At 36.8% G+C, this 27,213-nt stretch overlaps 1 protein-coding gene across 2 annotated transcripts in view; it reads left to right on the top strand.

Moving 5' to 3' along the window:
- The window catches only part of DMD (dystrophin), a 1,194,940-nt gene that overhangs the window by 346,736 nt on the left and 820,991 nt on the right, over nucleotides 1-27,213 (top strand). The window contains exons 8-9 of one of the 2 annotated variants that reach the window (XM_086469399.1): nucleotides 10,565-10,746; nucleotides 11,739-11,861. In XM_086469399.1, the coding sequence (XP_086325525.1) occupies nucleotides 10,565-10,746; nucleotides 11,739-11,861 (305 nt within the window). The remainder of the gene's footprint in view (nucleotides 1-10,564; nucleotides 10,747-11,738; nucleotides 11,862-27,213) is intronic. The other variant, XM_086469458.1, reaches the window with a different exon arrangement.

The following is a 27,213-nucleotide window of genomic DNA, read 5'->3' as shown; positions in this document are numbered from 1 at the left end:
TTTCTTTTTAGAGATGAAAAAAATTATACTGCATTGCATATTTGAAATTTGCTATATATATTTTAATGTTTGTTCGATACACAGATAAAATACAAGTTGGCATCCCAGTCACATCTGGCTGCTGTCGTTGCATGTTTACGACTATTCCAGCTTTCTGGGAACTTTTGAAGTAGGTGTTGTAGAGATGATGTCCTCCAACCTATTTTGATTCCACTGAGTTGTAGCATTTTAACTTCTCTTTTGGGTCTCGCATACTGCTCCATACTTGTTGGCATCACCTACACTTACATTCAGTCAGATTGATACTTGCATTGGCTAGAATAGGCAAGACACCTTCTGCTGCATGTTTAAATGGGGCCACTAAAATGTTGATTTCTTGGGCTTTATGTATTTCATACAGGATATCTTGTTTTGCCCTTGATTTATTTCACTACTTGTCCAACACTAGCCACGTATAGAATTGCATTTATTTTGAGTTTCTCAAAACAAGTTCTCATATTTATTCATATTGTCATTCCAGTGTTCATTCGCGTTCTGAGATGCTCTTGACACTTCACATATGGTTCATTGGCCTACAGTCAAAGAGGACTCTCCATTCTGAACCTTCACAGATTCTGTTGAAGCAATTACATATCTGTTTTCTCCTTCCTGCACCACCTTCTCCAGATGACAGATGTTCTGTCTGCCAACTAGTTTGCCAGAGACTGTTTGAAACCATATTTTTTTTCCACTTTTATTTTTTTGTTTAAACACTTTAAAGACAGAAAGCACTTGATAAGATAACATACAGAAAATGTTGTACAGGACACAAAGATAGAAATATACTTAATATGTCTTTTCACTAAGAAAATAATAAAGTGGACAGAAGGAGATTAGAATAAAATGTGTAAAAGTTCACCTCAAACCAGGTTACTACATCAAAAAAGATTACCATGTCACAGTCACAGAAGCTGTTGCTAGGAGTTGTGTTCACCAGTGTCTCTCCTGAATGTATTTAATAACTTGATCATGAAGTGAAAGGAGAATAGGAGAGTAGAGCTTACTGTGCCCCAACCAGAACAGCATCCCAGTATGTGGTCTAACAGCCAGCATGGCCCTAATTCAAGATCTGCTGGTGATAAAATTTACATTGCAAAATCTATTTTTCCAAACTAGCTTGACACCCGAAGTGCGAATAGAAGCTTACTTTTATGCAAAACATAAACAGATGTTTCCACCTGAAAAAATATTAAATGCCTTATAGTACTGGCTTTGAGATGTTCTGACTGTCCAGTGTCAACCATTCTTTTCCCTAAGATAATTACATATAAGGTTTTTCTTCTTAAATTACAAACCTGTTATGTTTAAATAACTTGCTGGAGGACGGAATGCATACAGTGAATAACCATTTGATCAAAACTTGCATTTTTAAAAACCATTGGCATAACATATTTTAGATTGGTTTTCCTCATGATCAGCCTAAAGAAAGAGATCAGCACGTTAATTTATTTGCTGCATTCTTAGTTAAATAATGCCTCAAAAGTTAGAAATCCTTTCCCTACATCATTTACAAGAAATTCTTCTAACCTATTTTTTTAGTATTTTAAAGTAGGAATAATTACTATTGTATATAAAATCACTTGGGTTTCAACTCTTTCAAGATGTATTTCTATTTTTAAAAGATATACTTTTAAAGTGGAGGTAGCCTTTTTGAATCTGCTGCAGTTAACTTTTTTAAAGATCTCATTTGTGATTTTGATACAGTTTGTGTATCAGGCATATAGAAGCCAACATTAACGGGTCTTCAGTTAGATACAGGAACAACACATGCAGTGAGAAAACCCAAGATGTATAGCCAGAGGAGTCAGCAAGAAACCTCCTCTTTGAATTTAAAACTGACACGTCAAATTAATTTATACAGATTAATTCCTGGTAGTTATTTTTTTCTCGTGTTAGACATATGTAACCAAACCTTAAGAGTTAATAAGGTTTCCTAGTCTCTTGTAATGATATTGAAAAGATTCTGTGATTTTTTTTTTTTTTTTCCAATTTTAATTAATGAGACTTTCATACCTGTGAAGGTATGGTCTATTAAATATAAAAAGTGTGCATTGGATCTGTAAACAATACTCTGGCCTAAATTAGTGAAAACCAGGAATTTTCGTTGAAGGCACTATTGTACACAGTAAGTTTTGTAATTTTTTTTTAAGATTTCTGTAAGTAATTTTACATTTGAATTTCACCTAAACTTAGAATTTTTTCTGTGTAGAAATTAAGCTATATTCCTTAAACTTTCTGCTACTTTCTTTTATATGTCAAAACAAAGCCAAGAACAGATCAGTTTTGATTTACATCCAAATAAGTCTATCTTCGGCTCTTCGTTGTTGGGGTTTTTTTCCATTTTGCTTTTCTTAGATTTCCTAGAAAACCAGTTGTCCATGAGATTCTAGAGGGGAAGAGGACAAGCTACATGCGGTAACATGCACCAGTTTGTTATGTTGGCTTTGGAAGAGGTTAACCTCAGGTGATCATTACTTTGCCCTGATGTCAGAAATATCCCATTTCAGATGGGAATAAAAGGAAGGTATATACTATAGAAGCAGAATCCCTGTACTTCTGCAGATACCAGTGAAGGTTCTGGTGTGCTCCTTTTTGTTAGATACAGCCACATACAGCATTCATATTTCTCTTTGCATCCACTGGTCTTTGTTTCTGTATGAGGAATATAGGGTTTATAGAATGAAATCCTGTCTTTTACTAAATAAATGTATCAGAACTGGAAAACTATCTTCTCCTCAGTTCTCAGAAGTAGCAAAAACTTCTTTATTTTATTCATATGCTAATAAAAGAAAGAATGTCATAGATGCCATTTCTTCCAAAATACTTTACAAAAATACATTGCAACTGAGTATGGACTCTGAATGCCTTTATAACTTTGAGATTGTGGAATGGGAGCACTGTGTGCGGGGACAACTCTGTGGGTCGGCAGGTTCTGCCAGTCCTCCCCACGGCCTGTCAAGCTCTGCAAAGCCCTTGAACATCTGCAGGGGCTCTTGTATGTAAACTTACTAGTATAAGATGAAACACTTCCAATTCTGTCTCATCTTACACTTAATACCTCAGAATACTATGTTTTCCAGTGGTGTCACCCGTCCAGTATGCATAATGCTCTCTGTTGTCTATTTAGGTTTGCCTGTTTAGATTTCTATTGCCCTTTTCTATTTAGCTGATACCATATTAATTTTATGATAGATTATACAATGAAATAAAAGTGATGCATTTGTTTTCTTAAGAACTTATAAAATTAGTTACTGGACATCAATCTTTTTTTTTTTTTTTTCATAGTTACCTTTTAGAATTATGGGCTACAAAACATCTTACATACTAAATAAATTCTCTTAATCACTGATCAAAATTTATGATAGGTGTAATTAACAAAGCTCAATGTTAATTCGTATATTTGAGTTGTCCACTTTATTTTAGTTACTTGACATTGATGTGGGTTTGCTCACTGATTATGCTGGGTTTTGGAACTGGCTAATACTGACCTAGGTCTTCAAGTTCTTCAATTATATTTCACAGTTCTTGCAACCACAGAATCAGCAAAGCATACAATGTGCATGTAACTTTACAGCAGGTAAACAAGTCATAGCTGTATCTAAGCTTCTTAAAACAATTTTTTACTTTGTCTGTGTGTGGCCAGCCGGTCCCAGTAGTCAAAATCTTCCTGATACTGCAGTAACTTGGCTGGACTTGACTGGAATCAATATTGTCCAGCTTTTGGAAAATACCTATAGAGTGTTCTCTGAAACTTTATAGTAGAAATACTTTTTCAGTCATTTAATATAGTTGTTATAGTTTCCATGCTGAATGAAATATACCTTTATCAGGGATCAATAGGAGACAAATGTGTAAGTTAAAACTTTTCTAGGCTGAATATTTATGAAAGTAAAATGGAAAATGTACAATATTTTGAAACATTGGGCTATTTACTTTCTCAGATGTTGGCCCATTTGCTGATATTACAAATATTCCTAGCAAAATTAATGTTTGGGTACCTGCCAATGTTACCATTTTTATACACTACTCTTGACTCTAGTAACTCTTTTGATCTTTCTTTATTTCCAGGACTCTTCAGTAGAACCTAGGTGGTAGGGTGTATTTAACTTTCTTTTCTCTGCCCCCTGCCCCTCACTGAATTTGCATTTGAGGGTTTTGAATAACTGAAGTGCAACTTCCAACAATGTATGTCAGTGTGGTGAGAAAAGTAAATATTAGATTTTATTAGTTATTTCAACAAATTGATGAGCGCCACCCTCACTTCTACTCACTGATAAAAGATAATAATATAAAACACACATGGTGAAAATGTTAACATATGCACCCCACTTTTTCAAACCAGCATTTTATTCCGTTGCTATTTCACTTAGTTTCTTTCTATCTCTGTCTTTGTTGCTAAGAAGATGCTTATGCTAGATGTAGTTTAGGGTGCAAAGGTTGTAGTGTTATCGAATAAATACTTAACCTTTTAAGGAAACTGAAGAAAAATGAAGATCAACTTTACTGTTCAGCATAGATGTTAAGTTTGATTTTGCAGATTTCAAAACCAGATATAGTGTCAAGTTCACTCAACCAGGACAGCGCTTAACTATTAGTCCAAGACTCCTTCACACTCATGCAGCAAATCAGAACAGACATTCAGACAGATTTAAGGTATTCCCTGCCACTGAATATTTTAGTACCGTATAGACTTGAGTCCCGCAGCACTTTAATCCCACAAATCCTGACCTGTCTTCATAATTTTAAAAGACAAACACAAATGTGTTAATCTTCTGAAGAGATTTTCTTCATGCTGCTGTAGTGCTCATTCAGCACAGCCTACAAAGGATGGCTGTGGTCAGTGTTTTGAAAGTATTCTGTGATCTTAACCATAAGGTTTAAAACATTTACTTTCTTAAGGAAAAGTATGTTGAAAAATCAATGGCATTTTCTTCTAGGAGTTTGATACTAGTTTTAGGTGAATGAATATTCATATAAATACATGAAGGGCGAGTGTCAGCAGGATGAAGCTGGGCTCTTCTCAGTGATGGCCAATGACAGGACAAGGGGCGACAGGTGCAAGCTGGAGCACAGGAGGTTCCACATTAACATAAGGAAAAACTTTTTCGCTGTGAGGGTGACAGAGCCCTGGAACAGGCTGCCCAGAGAGGTTGCGGAGTCTCCTTCTCTGGAGACATTCAAAACCCACCTGGACGATGTTCCTGTGTGACCTACTCTAGGTGGTCCTGCTCTGGCAGGGGGGTTGGACTAGATGATCTTTCGAGATCCCTTCCAACCCCTAACATCCTGTGATTCTGTGATCTACAGAAAAGAACAAAAAGAACAGTGCCACTATCTGTGTGTAGGTCACCACTGGGCTATCTTGCAAGTTTCCACTCTCGCCTCTGTTGTCTGTATGTGTTTTGTGCCTTTTGCTAACAGTTAATTTTGTAAAGTGTGAATTTCATTCTGCAAAACAATAGACTGATCACCATGCTTATTCATGTAAGCCACTGAACAGCCTTCCAAAATTTTTGTTTGACTCAATCCTGTCCAAATATTATTTTGATTGCTTGAGTTTATCACAAGCAAGAAATGGAGCCATTCCATTTTGCCTTTTTTTTTTTTTTTTAAAAAAAAAAAAAAAACAAAACAAAAAACAAAAAACAAAAAAACAACCAAAACCACTTGTGTAAGGTTACAGGCTAAATGAGTTATTTACCCCTCTACTAAGAGGACTTTAATTCACCCTTAGTACCAGCAGGAAATGGAATACACTGAATTGCATGATAGAGCCTTCCTATTTAGATTTTTGACTGTCTTCTCCCAAAGAGACTGTAGACATACAGATTTCTGTTTAATTTTTGCCTCAATTGGAAAGTGCACTTAAGAATTCATTTTAGAAAAAGGTCAACAGTTGCCTGCTCTTCAACTTTGTTAAAGAATTGTCAGTTTAAATTTCCAGATTTCAATATTTACAGTTATGCAGTATTTCATAAATTATTCCATTTTTTTTTGTCTATCTGCAAGTCCACCACTATTCTTTGAGATTACTTGTAAAGATTTATTTATTTTTGGATTTGACATTCAATTGACTAACACAGTACAAAAACAGGGCAGAAAATAATTACAAGTTTAAAAAACAAGCAAAAAAATGTCAATAATTGCAGAGCAGACACTGCAGCTACTGGCTGACCTTTAAGAGACTGCACAGTTTTTATTACTTCAAGGTCTTGCTGGCAGGGGTGAGTGTCAGTAGACTAAACCATTACTGCTTCTTTTGTTCCTGCTATTATCATTACCATTAGTATAGTCTTAATCTAAACAGGGATTGCAGAACAACATTGGTTTTGAACCAGGTGCTAGCAGAGGGATGTTTCTCATTATTTTAAAAAACCAGCTTATATTTTTTGCCTGGTAATCTTACTTGTTTCATGATGTTCAAATAAGAACAGAATATATTTAGTCTCGTGCTTTCACAATCAGAAAATTAAGAAGTTACAATTGACAGCAAATATAAGATAAGCCTCATGATTCTGTTGTAGCTTAATGTCCGCAAACTGACTTTTTAGTAAGTGACCAAAAATATGCATTTGGAGTACAAATTACCAAGTTTACAATTTCCCTCCCATTTTTCATCTTATTTTCATTAGTTTTGGGGATAATATATTGAAGATTTCTTTACCTATGCTGAGCCAACTCTAATACTTCCGTCTGGGAATGAAATCTTACTTGGTTTTCTTCCTGCTTAAGACTAAGCAGTTATGTTTTTATTAGTATGGTCTCATGCACTTTCATACACTTTTAATAGCAAACTTAGGTTCGTCTAAATCAAAACATGATCAAAATATGTGACTTAGGTTTTGTGGAAGCTCATTCAAAGTGTTTTGGTGATCTTGTCAGACAGATTACCACAGGCATTTGAATGTGTTTTGATAAGCTCACACTTGTTCTTGAGGCCAAAAGGTAAAAAAAAAAAATAAAAATAACATGTAAGTTGTCTTTGTACATTTTTAAATACTTCTACTTTGCCTTCATCTTAGATATTGCAGTTGACGTTGGTACCATGGTGGGAGTTGCCGTACAAACATTGAAATCACTCCTGGAACTAGTTTACATTGTACAAACTAATCTTTTATGTATCAGTTAGATTCTGTCTGTCTTCAACTATCTGAGAGCAGTTTGTGTATCTGCCGTGCAACTTTTAAGTCTTTTCTAAAAAGAATCATTTGGAGATAGCAGTAGGATTGTTTTCAGAAATTCTAATAAATGTTAATGTTGTGTTAGTAGCACTAATAAGCCTTACAATGAAAAGTATCTTTGATAGATGGAATTTATTCTCTACTTATCAGGGAAAAAAAAAAAGCCGTGTAATCTCTGGAAATTCAAATTAAATTTGAGAATCTCCTTCAGTGTTATAAAAGGAAGAGCACTGGTTTTTAGTACGATTTTTAAAATCTCGTGTGGGACAACAGCAAGTAATATTAAAATGTTGGGATTTTTTATTAGTATTGTTGTCACGGAAGCCAACAGTATTAGGTGATGTACAGGATTTAAAAGTTAGTTTTCTGTGTTTTCTACTTTGTAATTATCTGAAAATGCTACCTACTTTTTGAGAGGACAAAGGATCTCTTGTATTGCTTGGGCTCAAATATTATCTTGAGTATAAGGTGAAGTATGTTTCAGAATTTGTCTCTCAATGTAAAGAAAACACATCAGCAATTTATGTACAGTAATGTAATCTTTCTGGCAATGCACCATGCATTTAAATTTCCTTCTTTCAAAGTTACTTTGCTATTAGTTTGATACAAAGAGGGAGTGGAATCAGCACAAATAGTGTCAGAACTGTTATTTGGTCCGAGCTTTGAGAAATAATATCGCAATTCCTGTTTATTAATATTTTTCTAAGTAGATGTGTATCTGAAAATTGGAAGCAACATTTTCATGAGTGCTTGTAATTTGCACTCTGTGTTTGGCTGTATGTACATAATGTAACACTGTGTAACAAAATGTTGCATTTTGGTTTTGTGTAGACCTGTACATTACTTTTTAATATGGAGCTTATTTAGGAGTTTTATATCATCCTCACTTTCATTCATCATTTAGAAATGCTTCTTTCCACCAGAACTGGGAATGTTGGCAGGGAATTGCTCATTGACAGAACATACGGATATAAGAACAAACCACTTGTGAACTACAAGGCTTATAAAAATTGGCTGTTGGATCACATTGAAAAAATTTGACTTTGTAAAAATTTATTTATTTACTATTTTCAGTCTGCATCCTTCAGAAGAGAATTGGTTTCAGAACATTTCAGGTTTATTGTAGTCACCCATCCTCAACAAACAATCAAGCTTGCAGTTATGTTCATCAGAAAATTAAGAACACATGCTAATAAAAATCAAGCTGTAGTGAACTTTTATCAGGCAAATTGCTCCCCAAACAAATTCTGTAATAACCCTTTAAAGGCAGCAGCATTTAAACAGGGGTGGATTAGTGTTTGTTTCATGATTTTAAAGTTCTGTGGTGAAACCAGATTCTTCCTGCTCTTTTGGGACTTGTTACTAAATAACCATGTCCCTAGATGAACAGTATGTTATTTTATATTAAAATGCATGGTTGAATTCTAGATTTTATGGTATCTTCTAAGTATCAGACAGGGTTTTTAGCCTGTGTATTAGAAGTGTTCTGTTTTATTTCTCTTTACTTTCTCTAATTGACTGGAGACCTCCCATAGAGAGACTAATGTCTCTAAATGGTAAGAGTGTGTGAATATTTTTTCAGTGGGAGCATGTAATGTCAGGGCCTTGTTCTGTACCCTACAAAGGAATTTTGTTTCTTTCACTATAGAAGATGCTTAAAGAAACCACATCTTAGTAAGTAAGCTCACGGATCATAAGATGTATCAAAAAGTAGTTCTGTGAACAATATATGTGACATATTTCAGTTTGAGTACTAGAAAGTCATGGTTTTCTTTTGAAAAATATTAATCTGCCAGCATGAAGTTTTCTACAGTAGAAGATTCATAATGGACACTGAGTGTAACAAAATGCTGTTTAAAATATTAATGAGAAGACAAGAAGAAGGTGACAGTAAAATACTTCCTGGACTGAGTTCTATCACAGAAGTGAAGCTTGTGGAGACTGAGGGCTGTAGTATGACTTGATTTGGAAAAGTTATGGTTTTGTGGTTTGGATTTTTTAATGAACATATTCTGTATACTGTGGCCACTGAGACAATAAATCTTCTGGGGGTGGAGATATTGAAGGGAAGGCGCCATTTTTCCAGCCAATTCTGAGCAGAACTAAACCTTCAGCTCTCTTCCATAACGTATCAATCAAAAATATGGAGATAGGTCAGAAAGACAAACCAAAAATATTAATAAGACTTTTTTCTTGATTTCCAAATATGTATGAAGCTTTTAATGTGAGGTGCCTTCCCTCATGTATTCTGCATTTTAGGAAGAGAAAATTAGATGCCACCCTGTAGCATTATTGAGTCTGCCAGAATATATTATATATTTTCTTTTTCTCCCTCCATCTGCACCACCCCTGCCCCCCTGACTGAAATCTTAGCTAAGCCGGGATTGATCTAGGACAGTAAAAACTTATAGCTCTTGGCTTTCTGCCAGCGCTCATGTTAAAACACTTATGGAATTAATGATAAATTTCTTGTACAACAGTCTTTTTATGTCTTGATTCACTAGACTGAGCGTAGGAGGTAAACATCAATGGTAAATAACAAAGTGACTACTTCAAAGAGCTGCCACATGCCTTATATTTTCACAAGTTGTTATCAACTTGAAATGTTGAGTCAGATAAACCACTTTTCCTGCTGATATATATCATGGCTATTTGCAAAAGCTGAAGTCATCTTTGTGTTCATGCAAAGTTTCTTATTGCCAAAGTCCATAGAGATTTTACAGGGTTTTTTTTAAAGAGCTGTTCTATTACGTATTTTAATGTCTGTGAATACCATGTTCCTTAGACGTTCCACAGACTTCATGAAGAATATAAGGTTAGGTAGAATATAAAGCTATGTAGCTGTATTAGCTGTCGGCTCCAGTAGTTGTTTTATACGAACCCATATGCTAGAAGAAACTAAATCTTTTTTTCCTACATCATTGTCACTTCCAATGATGAAATGATGTGAAGAGAATGTACAAGGCACCACTTTGAAAATGAGTTTGTCCTTATTTTGACTGCAGAATTTAAACAACACAAGAAAATACACCTTTTCCTATGTCTAGTCCTGCTTAATGAGGACCACATTGTCAAATTGTATACTATGTGCATTTTGACTAAAGAAATGTAGTCATAAAGTTCATGTTGAATGAGATGTTACCTTTATAAACTTTGGCTCTTTTTCATTAATATGCAAGTTTAGTCTGTAATTTTCGAACTGTTTGTAAGGTTCTAATTAGTCTCTAGAGAACTCTTGTGGACAATAGGTTGCTCATTAGTCTATCAGCTTTCCGTGAAGTTGGTTGGCTATTTCTCATGTCTAATGTGGAAACTGAAATGATGCGTGTTAATTTGCCTTCCAGATGTTGCAACTGCCTGTCCAGATAAGAAGTCCATATTAATGTACGTGACTTCCCTCTTCCAAGTTCTGCCCCAACAAGTCACCATGGAAGCCATCAGGGAGGTGGAGATGTTGCCACGACACTCAAGGGTCACTAGAGAAGAGCACATACAAGTACATCATCAACAGCGTTTTTCACAAGAAGTGAGTTGTTTCACTTTTCTGCTTTCATCTTGCTGCTCTAAAGTGGTTGTTTCCCTTACCCACCCTGTAAGTTTCATATTAGATGGCCAATGTAAGGAAAAAAACATGGACATAATGGACAAAGACTCTTCCCCACAAACAAGTCAAATGTACTTGTCCGCATTAAATTTACTTTTGTGCTGCTTTTCACCTTGCGCCAGGCTGTTTTAAAAGTCACTATTCAGCAATTAAGTGCTTTGCACTTCTCTTTTACAGCACGGGGGGTTTTGATTGCGCGAGGGCACCATGAGGAAAAACACAGAAATGGAGGAGGTTTTACATTTAAACACAGACATGTAGAAATATCTTTTACTTTTTTTTAGAGAATAGCAGTTGACATTTCTCCATATTCATGACACATTTTTAATTTTTTAGTATTTTATTTAAGCTGATTTGTATTTTAAGATCACCTATTCTCGGCTAATGGTTGGCCTCTCTAAAAGCTCATATAATACTTGGAATTAATTTATGCTTACTATGTCAGTTATGTTTTTGACTGAAATCATCAGTCTTTGCTGAAGTGTTTAGTGGATTTTAGGCCTAGTGTACTTCTCTGAATTTGAACTGTTACTTGCTTTTGGGATGCTCGGTCTCTTTCAAAAGAGTACTGAGCAGATGAGTATTGGCTCTGTTTATTCAGGATGTACCAGCAGATCACTTGTTTTTTGAGCCTTTGCTTATAAATGATAAAACCACTTCAATTTACATTGATATTCTGCTGGTATTGAGTCCTGACAGTTTGTTACTTTTGGAAAGGATGTCAGATTAAATGAGAGTTTTCCTTATACCACTCAAATTTTCACTGCTGAATACCAACACTGTCCTTGAAAAATATAACTGGTGATGACCTTCCTACTACTTTTTCTTCACTTACTCTTAAGTGTAAGTTACTTCTATAATACATGCTCCTATCCATGTGTCTGTTCTTTCCACCTCTAATATCTTCTTCATAGATCACAGTCAATGTACCCCAGGGACCTTCACCTTCTCCTAAACCGCGGTTCAAAAGTTACGCATATACACAGGCTGCGTATGTCACATCCCCTGACCAAAAAAGGAGGCAGGTTCCTCCACAGGTCTGTCAATATTGTCGTTTGTTTTAAAAACTGTTTTATTAAGCTTGTGCTTGGAGTGAAAGATTTTGCTTATACCTGCTTTTGATGACCTACTTTTTCCAGGGTTGTTTTTAGCATCTGTCAAGTGGTTACTTTTTACTGTGTATTTCAGCATGGCCGGCCATAGGTGTTATGCTGATTGTTAGGGATGAACAGCATTCAAACACTGCTATTTTAGAATTATAAACTGCTTCCTTTGTTAAGTCATTTTTCAAAATAGTACATATATTGCCTTAAAAGAGTATTAGCAGAACAAAACAAACATAAGTTGTATTTGGCATGTAATTATTATGTTTGTGTCTCAGGTTTGATTATAGAAAAGAAAACAAACAGTGGTTTTCTCTTGCTTTTCCTAACCCTCATATCTATTAAAGAAAAGAGTAAGTGGTGATGTTTATTAGAAGGTTACTGTAGTTGGAAAAAAAAGAAAGGAAACATGAAATTTAATACTTTTTATATGACCTGGAATATTAGATTATAACAGGTGGTTATTTTGTCACAAATGGCAACATGTCAACATTCAGATTTGGGTTTTATGTTTGGTTCTTTGACTTTTAAATAGCTGTGGTAGTTTAATAGAAGTTGTTTCAAGCAATCCTTATAATGAGCATTTCAGTAGTTGGATTTTTATACCATTTGACACATGTGGGAGCCAAAGGTCATATTGTGTAATGCAATGTGCCTTCCTTTCATTGCTTCATCTCTGGGTAAAAGAGATCTGCATGTATTTGGCGCTACGATATGAGTTTGCTTGTGGAGACTTAATTGTGTCTAATCTCTAAAAATTTATTGCAAAATTACACTTCAATTCTCCAGCATGTTTCTGAATCTAGTCTTCAAGTGACTGGTATTTTACTGAATAATGACTTCCTTTAAATACTCGAGGAAAGAAATCCTGTGCACTAGGCATGAGCTCTGCTACATTATACTAACATCAAATGTGTTGCAGTGATGATTAATACATCTTTAAACAAGGTATTTAAAATTGGTGTAATTGATTTCTTCTACTTAGATACTGCACTGATAATTGAGAAGAATTAAGAGTCATGATATAGCTTTTTTTCTTGAGCTACTTTTATTGTGATTGATTGTGGGTTTTGTCAATAACGCCACCATCAAGTGTAATGTACACACTGATGTAATTGTAATTTCTACAAAACGTAGTTATTAAAATGTATTTAGAAAATATCTTTCTATTATTCAGTCTTCATGTTCTATTCCAATTTTCAGATCTCATCTTCCTGAATTTGGAAGCTTTGTCTAATACACTTATGCAACAACTGCTATGATAATATTATAATTCTGCCGATTTGGCAGAATCTGAAGATTTAATTGGAGTTTGGCTCTGTTGTGCTAGAGCCACAACAAATATTAACAAATGAAAAGCATTGACTTGAAAGTCCTAAGTTAAAATCACCAGACACAGTCTCATTGTAATCAAAATAAACTTGAATTGCAAATAGTACCAATTAATATGCCAATTCAATATATGATATTCTTAATCAGTGGCAATTATGTTTTTTGCCTCTACCCATGTATTTATTGAAGAACAGTCATCATCTAACTACTAAAACAAATTTATAATCCTGGTAAATTTGTGGTTGATATTATTTTCTCTAGATATTTGAAGCCACTGTATCTTAATAATCCCATCTATTTCAACTAAATCAAATAAATCAATTATAGAATCATAGAATGTATTGGGTTGGAAGGGAACTCTAAAGCCCATCTAGTCCAACCCCCCCTACAATAAGCAGGGACATCTCTAACTAGGTCAGGTTGCTCACAGCCCCATCAAGCCTGACCTTGAATGTCTCCAGAGATGGGGCTTCCACTACCTCTCTGGGCAGCCTGTTCCAGTGATCCACCACCCTCATATTAGAGAACTTCTTCCTAATGTCCAACCTAAATCTACACTTTTCCAGCATAAAACCATTACCCCTCATCCTATCACTACAAAACCTTGTGAACAGTTCTTCCCCTGCCTTCCTATAGGCCCCTTTCAGGTATTGGAAGGCTGCTATAAGGTCTCTCTGGAGCTTTCTCTTCTCCAAGCTGAACAACCCCAACTCTCTCAGCCTGTCCTCATAGCAGAGGTGCTCCAGCCCCCTGATCATTTTCGTGGCCCTCCTCTGGACACATTCCAACAGGTCCACATCCTTCTCGTGTTGGGGGCTCCAGAGCTGGATGCAGTACTCCAGGTGAGGTCTCGCCAGGGCAGAGTACAGGAGCAGAATTAACTCTCTTGATCTGTTGGCTACACTTCTTTTGATGCAGCCCAGGATATGATTGGACTTCTGGGCTGCAGTTGCGCATTGGTGGCTCATGTCCAGCTTTTCACCCACTAGTACCCCCAAGTCTTTTTCCACAGGGCTACTCTCTAGCATGTCTTCTCCCAGCCTGTATTGACACCGGCAGTTGCCCCAGTCCAGGTGCAGGACCCTGCACTTGGCCTTGTGGAACCTCATGAGGTTCACCTGGACCCACCTCTCCGGCCTGTCCAGGTCCCTCTAGATGGCATCCCATCCTTCTGGCATATTGACTGCACGACCCAGCTTGGTGTCATCCGCAAATTTGCCGAGGTGCACTCAATGCCACTATCAGTATCATTAATGGAAGTATTAAACAACACTGGTCCCAGTATGGACCCCTGAGAGACACCACTTGTCACCATTTTCCATCTGGACATCGAGCCATTGACTGCTACTCTCTGGATGTGACCATCCAGCCAGTTCCTTATCCACTGAACAGTTCACCCATTGAACCAATATCTCTCCTACTTAGAGAGAAGGATGTTGTGGCAGAACTGTGTCAAAGGCCTTGAAGAAATTCAGATAGGTGACTTCCGTAGCTCTTCCCTTGCCCACTGATGCGGTCACTCCATTGTAGAAAGCTACTAGGTTGGTCAGGCAGGACTTGCTCCTAGTAAAGCCATGCTGACTGTCTTGAATCACCTCCCTGTCCTCCATGTGCCTTAGCATATCTTAGCATAACAGGAGGATCTGTTCCATGATCTTCCCAGACACAGAGGTGAGGCTGACAGGTCAGTAATTCCCAGGGTCCTTCTTTCTACCCTTTTTAAAAATGGGCATAAAGTTTCCTTTCTTCCAGTCACCAGGGATTTCACCTGACTGCCATGACTTTTCAGATGTCAAGGAAAGTGACTTGGCAACTGCATCACCCAATTCCCTCAGGACTCTGGGATGCATCTCATCAGGTCCCATGGACTTGTGTATGTTCAAGTTCCTCAGATGGTCACAAACCTTGTCTTCGGTTATGGCGGGAGGGACTTTGTCTCCCTGCTTTTTAAATATTATTTCCTTTTCAATTCTTAGCAGCCTTCCAATTTCCTGCCAGATACATTATGATTTTTGAATACCATTATTGGTATTGAAACTGCCTGTAGGATTTTCAGTAAAATCTACTTCTCTAGGGGACTGCAATAAAGATATCAAAACAAAAACAACTTTTTTTTTTTCTTGGATTTTGTAAAATTTAGGAAACTCTGTCTCATTTCCATCTAGTTATCAAAGAAAAATTTCAGTAGATTTAGTTTACTGTAGTCTGCCCGTTACAATGTTATCTCAGGTGCTGTTATTGAGAAGCAAGATTTTCACTATGTTGGTCTTCTGTTGAAATGTATGAGTCATTTTTTACTTTTCATATCTCTGCAAACTTTCATCTTACAGGACTTGAATGTTATAATTTCCCCAAGATAATCAAAGATGGTATATATCAACTATCAACAAAAAAGTCTTTCACCTGCTTCTCTCTAGAGGTTCTAGCTGCTACAATTGATCTTAAATGTCATAGTATTTAATTGGGTGAAATTTTTAAAGTTCCGTATTTGGAAGAATGGTCCAATAGTTTTGTACATCAAGCGTGACCCAACTGGAACTCAGAAGAAAAATAAATTAAATAAGAACCCTTTCCAAAAATTTTGAATTTTATCCTGCAAATTTGACCATATATGCCATATATTTACTGCATCTATCCATTGTCATAAATTGTGAAAATGAAATCAGCTACGATTTACTGAGGTCCGTATTGGCAAGAAGAAATAATATTTCCTCTTACACCACCATCTGTCAAAGTCCTTTCCCTTCTACGCTTGTCTATTCTTCTATGTCACATTTCACAAGAGGCAATGGGTGCAAGCTGGAGCACAGGAGATTCCACACTAACATAAGCAAAAACTTTTTCACTGTGAGGGTGGCAGAGCACTGGAACAGGCTGCCCAGAGAGGTTGTGGACTCTCCTTCTCTGGAGACATTCAAAACCCGCCTGGACATGTTCCTGTGTGACCTGCTCTAGGTGGTCCTGCTCTGGCAGGGGGGGTTGGACTAGATGATCTTTCAAGGTCCCTTCCAACCCCTAACATTCTGTGATTCCCCATCTTCACCCTTCCTAATACCTTCACAACCTGTGTATCTTTAAATTCCCCCTTCATTTCTGAATTATTCTGTTTGTGACTCAGAAGTGTACTTGCAAAGCCTAGAATTTTAGTTTCACAAGGTTTGGACAGACAAGTTTTGCTTTGCTTAACTGTGACACATCTCGGATTCAAAGAAAATTATTGTTCTGCCAACCTGTTCACTTGGTGCCACCTTATTGTTTGGTCTGTGCTTGACGACTACTGGTTGACGCAGTCAAACCTTTTTACATGCTATTGTTAACATGAATAGCAGTTTTTCTGCTAGTGCTCACGAGAAGTTTTCCTCCTTTACCTTGTTTACTTAGAAAGTGTTCATAAATTCATGCAGACCTTAGGACAGGAATCCACTTCTCAAGCCTGAATCTTTGTATTCCCTGTATTAACATTAAGAAAGGGCCAAGAGCAAATATTTATGTTGACAGGTTTCAGATGGCAGTAACTGCTCAGTAATTACAGAAGGCTTGCCTGACTTTGCAGCTCTGTTTTGGTTGTTGTTGGTTGTTTTTTTTGTATCCAGTCTCTGTAATGAGACATTTTGTCTAGCTTCACATAGATAAAAGGGATCCTCAAGTTAATTTACTGAGACATTTCAGAATCCCCATTTAAAATCACCTTTTTGCTTGTGTTTTATATTTATGAAAGCCTTGGGTTTTGTTATATTTGTTTTGTTATATTGCTTCATTGAACATCTGACCAAGAAGAATGCTAGGTTTTTCTAATATTGATCCCAAGCAAAACTCTTATCTCACTGCCTTCATTTTTAGTTGCAACCTACAACCTGAACTCCACAGGACATAAAATGTGCTGTCTTAAATGGGTTCAAGGAAAAATAAAGAAAGAATTTTGTAAAAACAGTGAAATACCTGGAAGAGAAACCTCATTATAATATAGAATCACAGGATCATTTAGTTTGGAAAACACCTTTAAGATCATTGAGTCCAACTGTAAACCTTTAACACTGCCAAGTCCACCACTAAACTGTGTCCCTAAGCACCACATCTACATGTCTTTTAAATATCTCCAGGGGTTATGACTTAACCTGTTCCAATGCTTGACAACCCTTTCAGTGAAGAAACTTTTTGTAATATCCAATCTAAACTTCCCATCCATGGCAGCTTGATGCCATTTCCTCTTGTTCTATTGCTTGTTACATGGGAGAAGAGACCGACTCCCACCTCACTACAACCTCCTTTCAGGTAGGTGCAGAGAGCAATAAGATGCCCCCTCAGACTCCTTTTCTTCAGGCTAAATAACCTCAGTTCCCTCAGCTGCTCGTAAGGCCTGTTCTCCCCAAGCCTGTAGCGCTGCGTGGGGTTGTTGTGACCCAAGTGCAGGACACGGCACTTGGCCTTGTTGAACCTCATACAGTTGGCCTTAGCCCATCAATCAGCCTGTCCAGATCCCTCTGCAGAGCCTTCTTACCCTCAAGCAGGTCACTCCGACCCAATTTAGTATCATCTGCAAACTTACTGAGGGAACATTCAATCCCCTATTGGAAAAACTGTGCTGAAAATGTAAGCATTGAAAAAGATTTAGATAATCAAAATCTATGTATGTTTTGGGACTAGTACTTTTGTAAACAAGCTTTTGGCAAGCCTGTCTAAAAGGCCAAATATGACTCTGGCTGCTTCTAAACTACGTTTTATGCAAAATCAAGCCCATAGCATCGATATTGTAGATTTTTGTTCTTTTGACAAGAGTTGTGTTTCCTTCATTCTACGTTATGTTATAGGAAATACAGAATTTGTGTACAGGATTACTCTTAGTATTTAAACTGACAAGCTTTAGTAGATTTGAATTGAAATCATTTAGGGTGCAGTAGTGGCTAATGGGGACAATCTTCCCTGGCACTTACTGATTTGATTTGGGACTTAAGAATTGGAGCCTTTGCCTCAGGCCTCAACTTAGTCATTAGTTTGTGTGAAATTCCTAACCTTGCAGTCCTCACTCCTGTTTTACAGAAGTATTGTAATGCATTTTTTCTGATGTTCTCTGTTTTGTGATACGAGTTTTAGAGAGTTACTGCACTGAATTTTCTCCATCAGTTCATAACTAGAGTAACTATCTTGGAAGGTCACTAGAAACTCATAAAATTAAGCTGAATTTACTCACACAGAGCACACAATCTTTCTGGTAGCCTTGCCCTTGAGATTTCTGGTTTTCTAGACCCTTAATTTGCCACACTTTTGGTCTTCTGCCAGCAAGTTAACTTCTTTAAAAATGATGAGAGACCTCCATTCTGGGACCCTTCAGGGTTCATCTGTGCCACAGGCATTAGTGTCGCAGTATCACAGAATTGCCATATTGCTTTCCTTTACTTAAAGGCTGTGAGCCTAATACTGTCCTGTTTACCTTGTGGTAAAGTGCCCTTTGGAGAGGCATCAGAAGAGAAGTCTCCTAGATTAAAGTACAGCCAGATAGAATTTTAATTTCAGCTTCTTGGTAATATTTCTAATGTGAGACACTTGGCACAGAAAATACCCCATTGTCAGCATAGAGCGTTCATATTGGATTTGTGAGATAATTTAAAGTAGAAGTCAGGAAACTTCAGAAAATACTTGCTGAATTATCTGCACATTTAATCACAAGATCTTAATGGATATAGTTTGGGCAACAAGTATAACCATAGTCCCAGCATTTAGCCTAGGTGTTCTCTTTTAAATAGAAACTGCCTCCATTCAGAAAGCTAGAAACTGTTTGTGTTTTCAAGCATTTGTATATATTTTATATTTTCAATAACAATCTGGCAAATTGATGGCTGCTTATTCAAGCCTGTAGGGTTGTCAAGGTGGCAGTTCAGTTTCCTGTCACTGCTTCCTGTATAGACTCCAGCAACTGTTCTAATTTTTGTGATTTCTTTGGATTGAATGTTTATTGTAGACCCTTCAATTGTTTTTGCTGTCAGAGATGTTAATACTCTCATGGGTGAGACAGAGTAAGCAATAACCCATAGTGGATCTGGATCCTGGTATTTAAGGGCCCAGTCAGATCAGAGATTTTGCTCTACTTGGTTATCTTGTGCACTCACTCACTTGGTTGCCCCCAGAGCTAAGCTCATGAGGTCTCAACTTCCTTCCTGAGCAGAGAGGTTGCTGCTGGTTGCAGGAAGGTCAGGAAAAAAGTTGTGTCAGGTTGTGCTGTACCACTGCTTGCATGTACAGATGTTGGACATCACAGGCCAAGATCCTCAGGCATCCTTTGCTACTTGTCTGGTGACCAGCAATAGGACACAACAAAATGGTATGAAGCTGCATCAGGGGAAGTTCAGATTGGACATTAGGAAGAGATTCTCCACTGAGAGGGTGATTGGTCACTGGAACAGGCTCCCCAGGGAAGTAGTCACGGCACCAAGCCTGTCAGAATTCAAGGAGCATGTGGATGATGCTCTTAGTCGTATGGTTTGGTTTTAGCTAGTCCTGTGAGGAGCAGGGAGTTGGACTTGATAATCCTTGTGGTTCCCTTCCAACTTGAGATATTCTCTGATTCTGTGATCTATGGGAACTTCTTCCACTTCCAGGATCTGTCTTCTGGTCAGCATATTCTTCACCTTACTTCCAAACCCCATTCTCTTTCCTGACACCAATTCATCTTCTCAGTATGTTTCTTTTCATCAGCAGCTCTTCTTTCTGTAACCCTAAGACCCCAGTTTTCCCAGTCTAAACAGTCTATGTGCAAAAGCACAACTCATGATCAGCCTCCTAGTTGATGCTTCTGTCTCATGTCTCTTCATTAATGGGAGGATTGAGAACACGCTGCTTTTGTCTAGACCATTTGTTATCAAAATTTAGAGCCAATCCCTACTGGTTGCTGCTAGTGAGCAGCAGGAATCTGCCTCGGAGCTCAGAAGTCCAATTTCAGACATTCAGCTGCCTCTGCTTCATACATTCATGCACAGTTACTTGCTGCCTGTACATGTGCGTGTTCACATACCTGTTTGCATTCACTAGTGAAGCTGTTTTTTCACCTCCGATGAGCAATGACACTTCTTTAGAGTTTGACATAAAAGGAATTACTTATGGACCTTTCTGTCTCTTTTTAATTTTCCCTTTTAATCGACCTTAAAAATCATATGTGAGAATCTTTTATTTTTTATATAAGTCTTTTTCAACTATAGTTTATGACTTAAAGTAGCTATAAAGCTTGTTGAAACACAGGACCACTAGAAATGCAGTATGGTATGTACCATGTGAGTTATTAGACTATTCCTTGCTGACTAAACAAAAGGGTAATATGTTATTCAGAAGGTAAAAAATCCTAGATAAAATATGTCTTTACCTGCTGTGTATTCAGATTTAATCTAATAAACCTGAATAAGTGGGTAATCTAATAATCACATGAGTTTACCTATAAGTAGTTGGCAATATCAAAGAACAAAAACATTTTCTAATACATGAACTTGTTTTGAATTTCTTTTTAAAGGTTTCTTTTCTTAACTGTTAGGAACATGGAAAAGTTACATAGGCCATTCCATAAGTACATTATTAGTGAATGCATTTCTGAACAAAGAACTGTATGTACTTTCAGTAACACACTTCTACCTTGATTATTTTTTTCCTATAGGTTAATTTTTAGGTGCTTTTAACTAGCTTCAGTGTTATTTTAAGTTTCATCTCTATTTTTTTAAAAAGCACACTTACCAAAAGATTCTCAATTTTGAGGTTGAACTGTGATACAACTGCTTGGTTTGTTTTTAAAAAAGTCTGTTAAAGAAGTTCTAATCTGTAGTGAAAATCTGCTATTGCCAAATTAGAAACCTCATGAATGCGAATGAAAGCATTCACTCCTAAAAAGAAAAATTTTCACTGAAAGAATTTTGCTATTTTAAGAATTTGTGCTTCTCTTGTTTTGAAAAGTTACCCATTTTCTGTGGTTTTTAAATAGCTTAATATTCAATGCATACAATAAGATCACAAGGATAAAAAAAACATTTTAAAATGCTCATTTAAGCTATTTAGTGCCACTGAGTCTCTTGAACATGGGGTTATTAATAAGTGTATGTGTGTGGTACGTCAAAAATGGATGTAGCTACAGCAAATAAGGATTCTTACTCTCATTTACTGTAAAAATTTGATTGCTTTTTATATGCATAGTAATTCAAATCTATTAACTAATAGATTTGAATCCCACTCCTGGCTTTTAGAGTTTAGGCAGTAGTGCAGAATTGCTTATTATCAGCAGTGGATTTGATGCAAAGGAAGGGCTAGATGAAATGCAAGAGACAATGTTAATGAAAATTCTTATTGCTGGATAGACTGATGTTCGTTATTTTCGTAAGCTCAGAACTGAAATTGAAGGAACTTGAGGATCCTTACAACTCCGGAAGTCTTTATTCATCCCCATTTCAAGCCCTTTAGAAAGATCTTTCACTTTATGGACCTATGAACAGAGAATTTAGTTGGAGACTGAGAAAGCAAGCAGTTGACTGTTTATCTACTGTCTTAGATATTCATCCAATAAGTTGATGGTCTGCTATTGTCTGACACTTCTGATGTAGGAAACAGTTCCTAAATCAAGGCTATCTGCATCTGCACATGAACCTTAATCATTGTGCTTTACTTGTTCCTTTTCATTATACACAGTCACAGGAGCTCTTGAGTGGACTGAAGTGCAAGATGCCTGTTAATTTACTCACTTCGCCTCCTGGGCACTGAAATTTTAATACTGATTAAGAAAAAAGAAAAACAGTAGCTATAGTACTTCCTTTCTTACTTTCTCTGGCTTTTCTAAATATGATTTTGTCAAAGATGAGTCTAGCATTTTCTCTTAGATACTTTATCAATATTTTGTGGGAATGCTGGGTTCTATTTAAAGGCAAATAGTCAAGTAACAGGGACACTCTCAAACACTTCAATACTTAGTTTATGCATTCAGTGATTTTGAAAGAGGTACTGAGCATACTCCATATACATAATTGCTGAATTTAATTGAGTATTCACCTTTGGATTTTCATCTAATTTAAAAGATGGGTTCACCCTTTGCACTTTTTCATTACACCTAGTTAAACTTTCAAAATACAAAAAAAAATATAGACAGAACTTGTATCACTTGGAAAACGTCTCAAATCAACAGGAGAGTTTACCCTACAAAAACAGTTTAAAGTGTTTGCCCAGAGATAAGTTTATAGCATTATTCTAACCAGTCTCTGTATATCAAGTGAACTTCTCAATAGTATGGTAAAATTTTGGTTTGTAATTTCAGATAGCATTATTTTAAAACTTAATTTAGTAGTAATTTTTCTTACTGATTAATTTATCATTTGTCAATGACAATTAATAAAAAGACAGCAAATATGAGATTGCCCACTTCATATGTTAGTGTAATCGTATTGTCATGCAACCAGCTGAAAATTATCGATAACACCAGAAAGAAACCCAAAACCTAACCCAAAGAGGTACTGCAATGCCGATGTAGCAGCAGCAGCACATTTCCTTCACGTGCTCAGGAATAGGAGAGCAAGTTTTCTCCAGAGCCTCCTCTTCCTCAATGGCTTTTCTGGCCCTCATCACTGAGAGAAGGTTTCTTTACCCCAGTAGCTTCATCTCAGCTTTCTCTGCCTGATTTTTTGCAGAATGTCAGAAAAAATTTATTTATTTGAACGTATAATAGCTTTCAAAGGATTACCTGAAGTGTGTTGGTTAAATGTGAGTGCGATGAAAACAATAAGGATTGCATTTTCTGGTTAGAACTACTTCTGGTGAGTGTTAATTGCGCTCCTTTTGTATAATTTAACTAAATTTTCTATCCCATGTTACACCATTACATGGTTCAATTCTATTTAACTAAAGTAAAACTGAAGAGCATTTTTAAATAAGATAGCTTCAAGAAATGGGTACAGGATATGCAATGTGTCTCTGAAATGCCTATGCCCAAGTGTAGCTACAACTTTGAGGAATTAGCTTCATGTTTTAGTCTATTAGAAAATGGTAAGATTTCTGTGGATACAGCCTTTGTGCCCTCAGGTGTATATAATATTCTTCATGGTAAAATCTAAAATATTTCTGGTACGTGACAAATGGTTCTGTGTTTAAAATTCAAAAGTCATATTTGAGAAGTGAATTAATAACAGTTAATTGCCCACTCCCATAGAGGATCAGTGGGAAGTTCTGTTTCCCTATTGTCCTTTTCCCCAAATCGTTACACTGTGAGAAAGGGGATAACCATTTTTTCCCCCTGTATTCTTAACAGTAGCATTAGAGTTGTATATTTTCAGGGTCTATAGGAAAAGCCATGGATTGTTTGTTAGTTCACATTTGTACAGCAGGCAGGTCTGCATCTTTGCCTGAAGTAGTGACCTTTGAAAAGGCCAGATTGCTTATCTCTTCTGATCATTAAAGTGCTGGTTTATTTCTTGCCCCCAGTGATTTTGATGCAATAGGAACTGTGTATTGTAAAGCTTATGTAGAAGACTCCCTCTAAGATACTACAACATGTACTTTGTGGTTTTGGGGTGCATGTACAGACTTCAAATACAAGTGTACAAAGGAAGACACTCAAACGTTTTCCACTTCATTCCAAACAGCAAAGGCATTTGTCTCTCTATATACAAAAGTATTAAAGAATTTTCCTTTACAGTTTTCTGAGATTTAAAAGTGTTCTAAGCAGTATCATTAAAATGGGCATGTTAGTCTGAGGTGTTCAGTGAAGTAAAGGGAGAAGTAAGAAGAGGTAATACCTTTAGAAAAAACAATACATTTGGGGTGTGGGGAGCAAATACTTGTTTAGGTATTCAAACCTTCCTCAGAAATCCCAGTCCTGAAAGCACAGGAAAGCATAACAGAATTGAGAACTTCAAAAATATAACGATCGTATGGAACAATATGGTGTTTTGAATTTATCCACACTCATTCTACAGAAAGTATTTGCTTTACTAGAACTTAGTTTAGCTGCAGCAAAGACATAATACATATATTTTGATGGAGTAAAACATTCTTAAAAATGCAGAAGGAAATTTTAATTGCCTGATAGTGATGTCGTTAGACTGGAAATGGTGGTTTAAATAAACTGTGGATAGTGTAGTGAGACATCAAACTTTAAAAAACAAATATGCTTTTTTAAAAGGGTAGAAAATTATATTTTGCTTATGGTGTTGAAAGATCAAAGTTGTTAATAGAAGAGAGTAGCGCTCTTTTATAGAATGAGTTCTGCAAAGTGTTTTGCAAGTCGTTTGGAAAATATACTGAAAGAAAGTATGTTTACCTCCCAAGCATGAATAAGACATAAGAATAAAGATCATATATTATGTGTCATTGTTCAAGAGAATGTTTTAACTTTAAAGTATAGTTCTCATTAATGTAAGTGGAATTGACATGTGTGTTTAGAGGAAGTCTAAACCACAGAAAGCGTAAACAGGGGCAAACACAATGTGCAAGCTTCTTGTTTGGTATCTTATATAGGCAGTCTTCCAGGCTTTTATTTTTCTGCCTTCTCTGTTTCTACTATGATCTTTCACATTTGTTTCTCTTTTTGGTATTTAGCATCCTAGCTAATGTAACAATATATGCAGCTTCTACCAGAGCTGCATTTTAATTTTTGTTTGAACAAAATGGCAATCATCTTATGTACTGTTGGTCCAGTACATTGTTTGTATCATCTTCTGAGTTGCCATTTCTTACATATTAGGGTTCATATTTCTTCAGTCTAGAAGTATATAAAGTAAGTTTTCCTACCCTTCTTTTTGAGACATCTGTTTGTTAGTTTGAAATACATTTCTTGTGGTTTGTTCAGTGAACACGTCTCGATTTCAGTTTTATCTTTTTGCACAAATAAAGCAAATCTAATACTGATTGGTCTTAATTTTGTGTTCTGATCCTTTGTTTCTGGTGATTAACAAAGGGATTCCAAAAATAATTCTGTTATCTGTCAGAAACAAACAAAAAGCCTAAAACAGAAAAGGGAGAAAGGGGGGAGAGAGAGCAGAGATAAGAAGCTATAAAGATGTTCCTTCTTTTAAAAAATTTTAAAAAGTCATGCATACACTGATTGTGTCAGAGGAATCACATGCAGAGGGAGCAGCTTCAGATGCAAGTCAGAGACTGTCAGCGAGACAAGGGGAGGACGAGATGGAACAAGAAATTGTCTGTTATGGGATTAATAGAGAGGTGGCACATTTCTTGTGTGTGTACTGTGCACTACACCATCCACAGTTTATTTAAACCACCATTTCCAGTCTAACGACATCACTATCAAGCAATTAAAATTTCCTTCTGCATTTTTAAGAATGTTTTACTCCATCAAAATGTATGTATTATTTCTTTGCTGCAGCTAAACTAAGTTCTACTAAAACAAATACTTTCTGATACATTATTCTATTCAGTGTAGACTGTTGGCTATTTGTTCCATACACGTAACATTCCATACACTTAACAAGTGAACTTCATTGTCGGGGTGTTAGACATGTAAAGAGAGAGTAACATTGTCATTATTAATTTTGACTTTTTACTTTTTACATCAACTAGGAAAAGAGCTTGGTTTTTTTCCTTCTTGTATAATAGCATCTTCATTACAGAGTGAGTTTGGTTTTGGTCTTCATTGTAACTTTTCCCTAGGATGATAATTTAATAAAGTTAGTAGCATTCCACTTGTCCTGGTTTGGCTGGGACAGAATCCTAGGCCAGCCATGCTAGGCAGGCCATAAGCAGTTTCAAGCCAGCCAGGGCAGCTGACCTGAGTGAGCTACAGGTGTACTCGTACCATAATGTTGTGGGCGTTGTAAAAGGGGGAGGTTTGCTGAGGAGAGAGAGCCCCTGTGGGGTTCCTTCTGCTCCTCCTCTGGCTTCTCCCAAGGACTGCGATCCAGTTGACTCTGAGGACTGGATATTCATTTGGCTGGGTATAACTCTGTGTATCTCTGTTGGTGCTGGTGGTGTTTCATTAAAGCTGTTTCACTTCTACCTGTAGATCTGCTCTTCTTTTACCCGATTCCCCTCCCTGGCTGGTGAGGGGTCATTGGGTGATAGAGAAACTGTTATAGTTTAGCCTCAGGTACAGGCTAAACGTAGGCACAACTAATTTAGATTATCCTTCCTTGAGGCCAGGGCGGAGATTAGGAGATTGACAATACAGTGCTAGAACTCAGAAAGGGACTTCCTGTTGCTTTCTTGGATGTCTTTTTGCTCTGGGGATCTGAATTGCTGCTTTTCCCTATGAGTCAGTAGTAACTGAGCAGCCCACTCCAGAAGCAATTGCTATTGTTTGATAACCATCCAGTAGTCGTTACTTAATCAGGTGATGATTTTAGTTTTTCTCTAAGAAAAAGCTACCTGTATCACAAGTGCGTAAACTTGTCTGTTTCTTGAACAGTTCCTTTAAGCGTTCATTGCTACAGTTTTTGTTATGCAACTGCTCTGTTGATTCATTTAGACTTATACTGAGAAGGCTAACAATGCCTAGCTTCTTTTCACCCTTAAAGTGATTTTTTTGCAATTCTGGATACAAACATTTCCTGGTTATAAGTTGTTTGTGTTTGTTGTTGTTTTTTTTGTTTTTTTTTTTAAGAAAAAGGCTTTAATTGTTTAAAGTGTACTAGAGTTTATATCTTAAGTAGTCCCAGTGAACTGAATGACTGAATACTATTTACAGAGCAGAAATGCACTAGAGATAAAAAGACTTAAGTATAAGAGCTACACTTTGAAGCGTTTGCAGGCTTTGCTTTTTTTATTGTATTGAGGGCAACCTTGCTGAGAAGGGCTTGGGGGTATTGGTGGATGAAAAACTGAATGTGAACCAGCAATGTGTGCTCACAGCCCAGAAAGCAAATCGCATCCTGGGCTGCATCAAAAGAAGTGTGGCTAGCAGGTCAAGGGAGGTGACTCTTCCCCTTTACACCACTCTCCTGAGACACTACCTGTAGTGTTGTGTCCAGCTCTGGGGTCCCCAACC

The sequence above is a fragment of the Leptosomus discolor genome, chromosome 1 (genome assembly GCF_034619465.1).
Source record: "Leptosomus discolor isolate bLepDis1 chromosome 1, bLepDis1.hap2, whole genome shotgun sequence".
NCBI lineage: Eukaryota > Metazoa > Chordata > Aves > Leptosomiformes > Leptosomidae > Leptosomus > Leptosomus discolor.
This window is presented reverse-complemented; position numbering and strand designations above follow the sequence as displayed.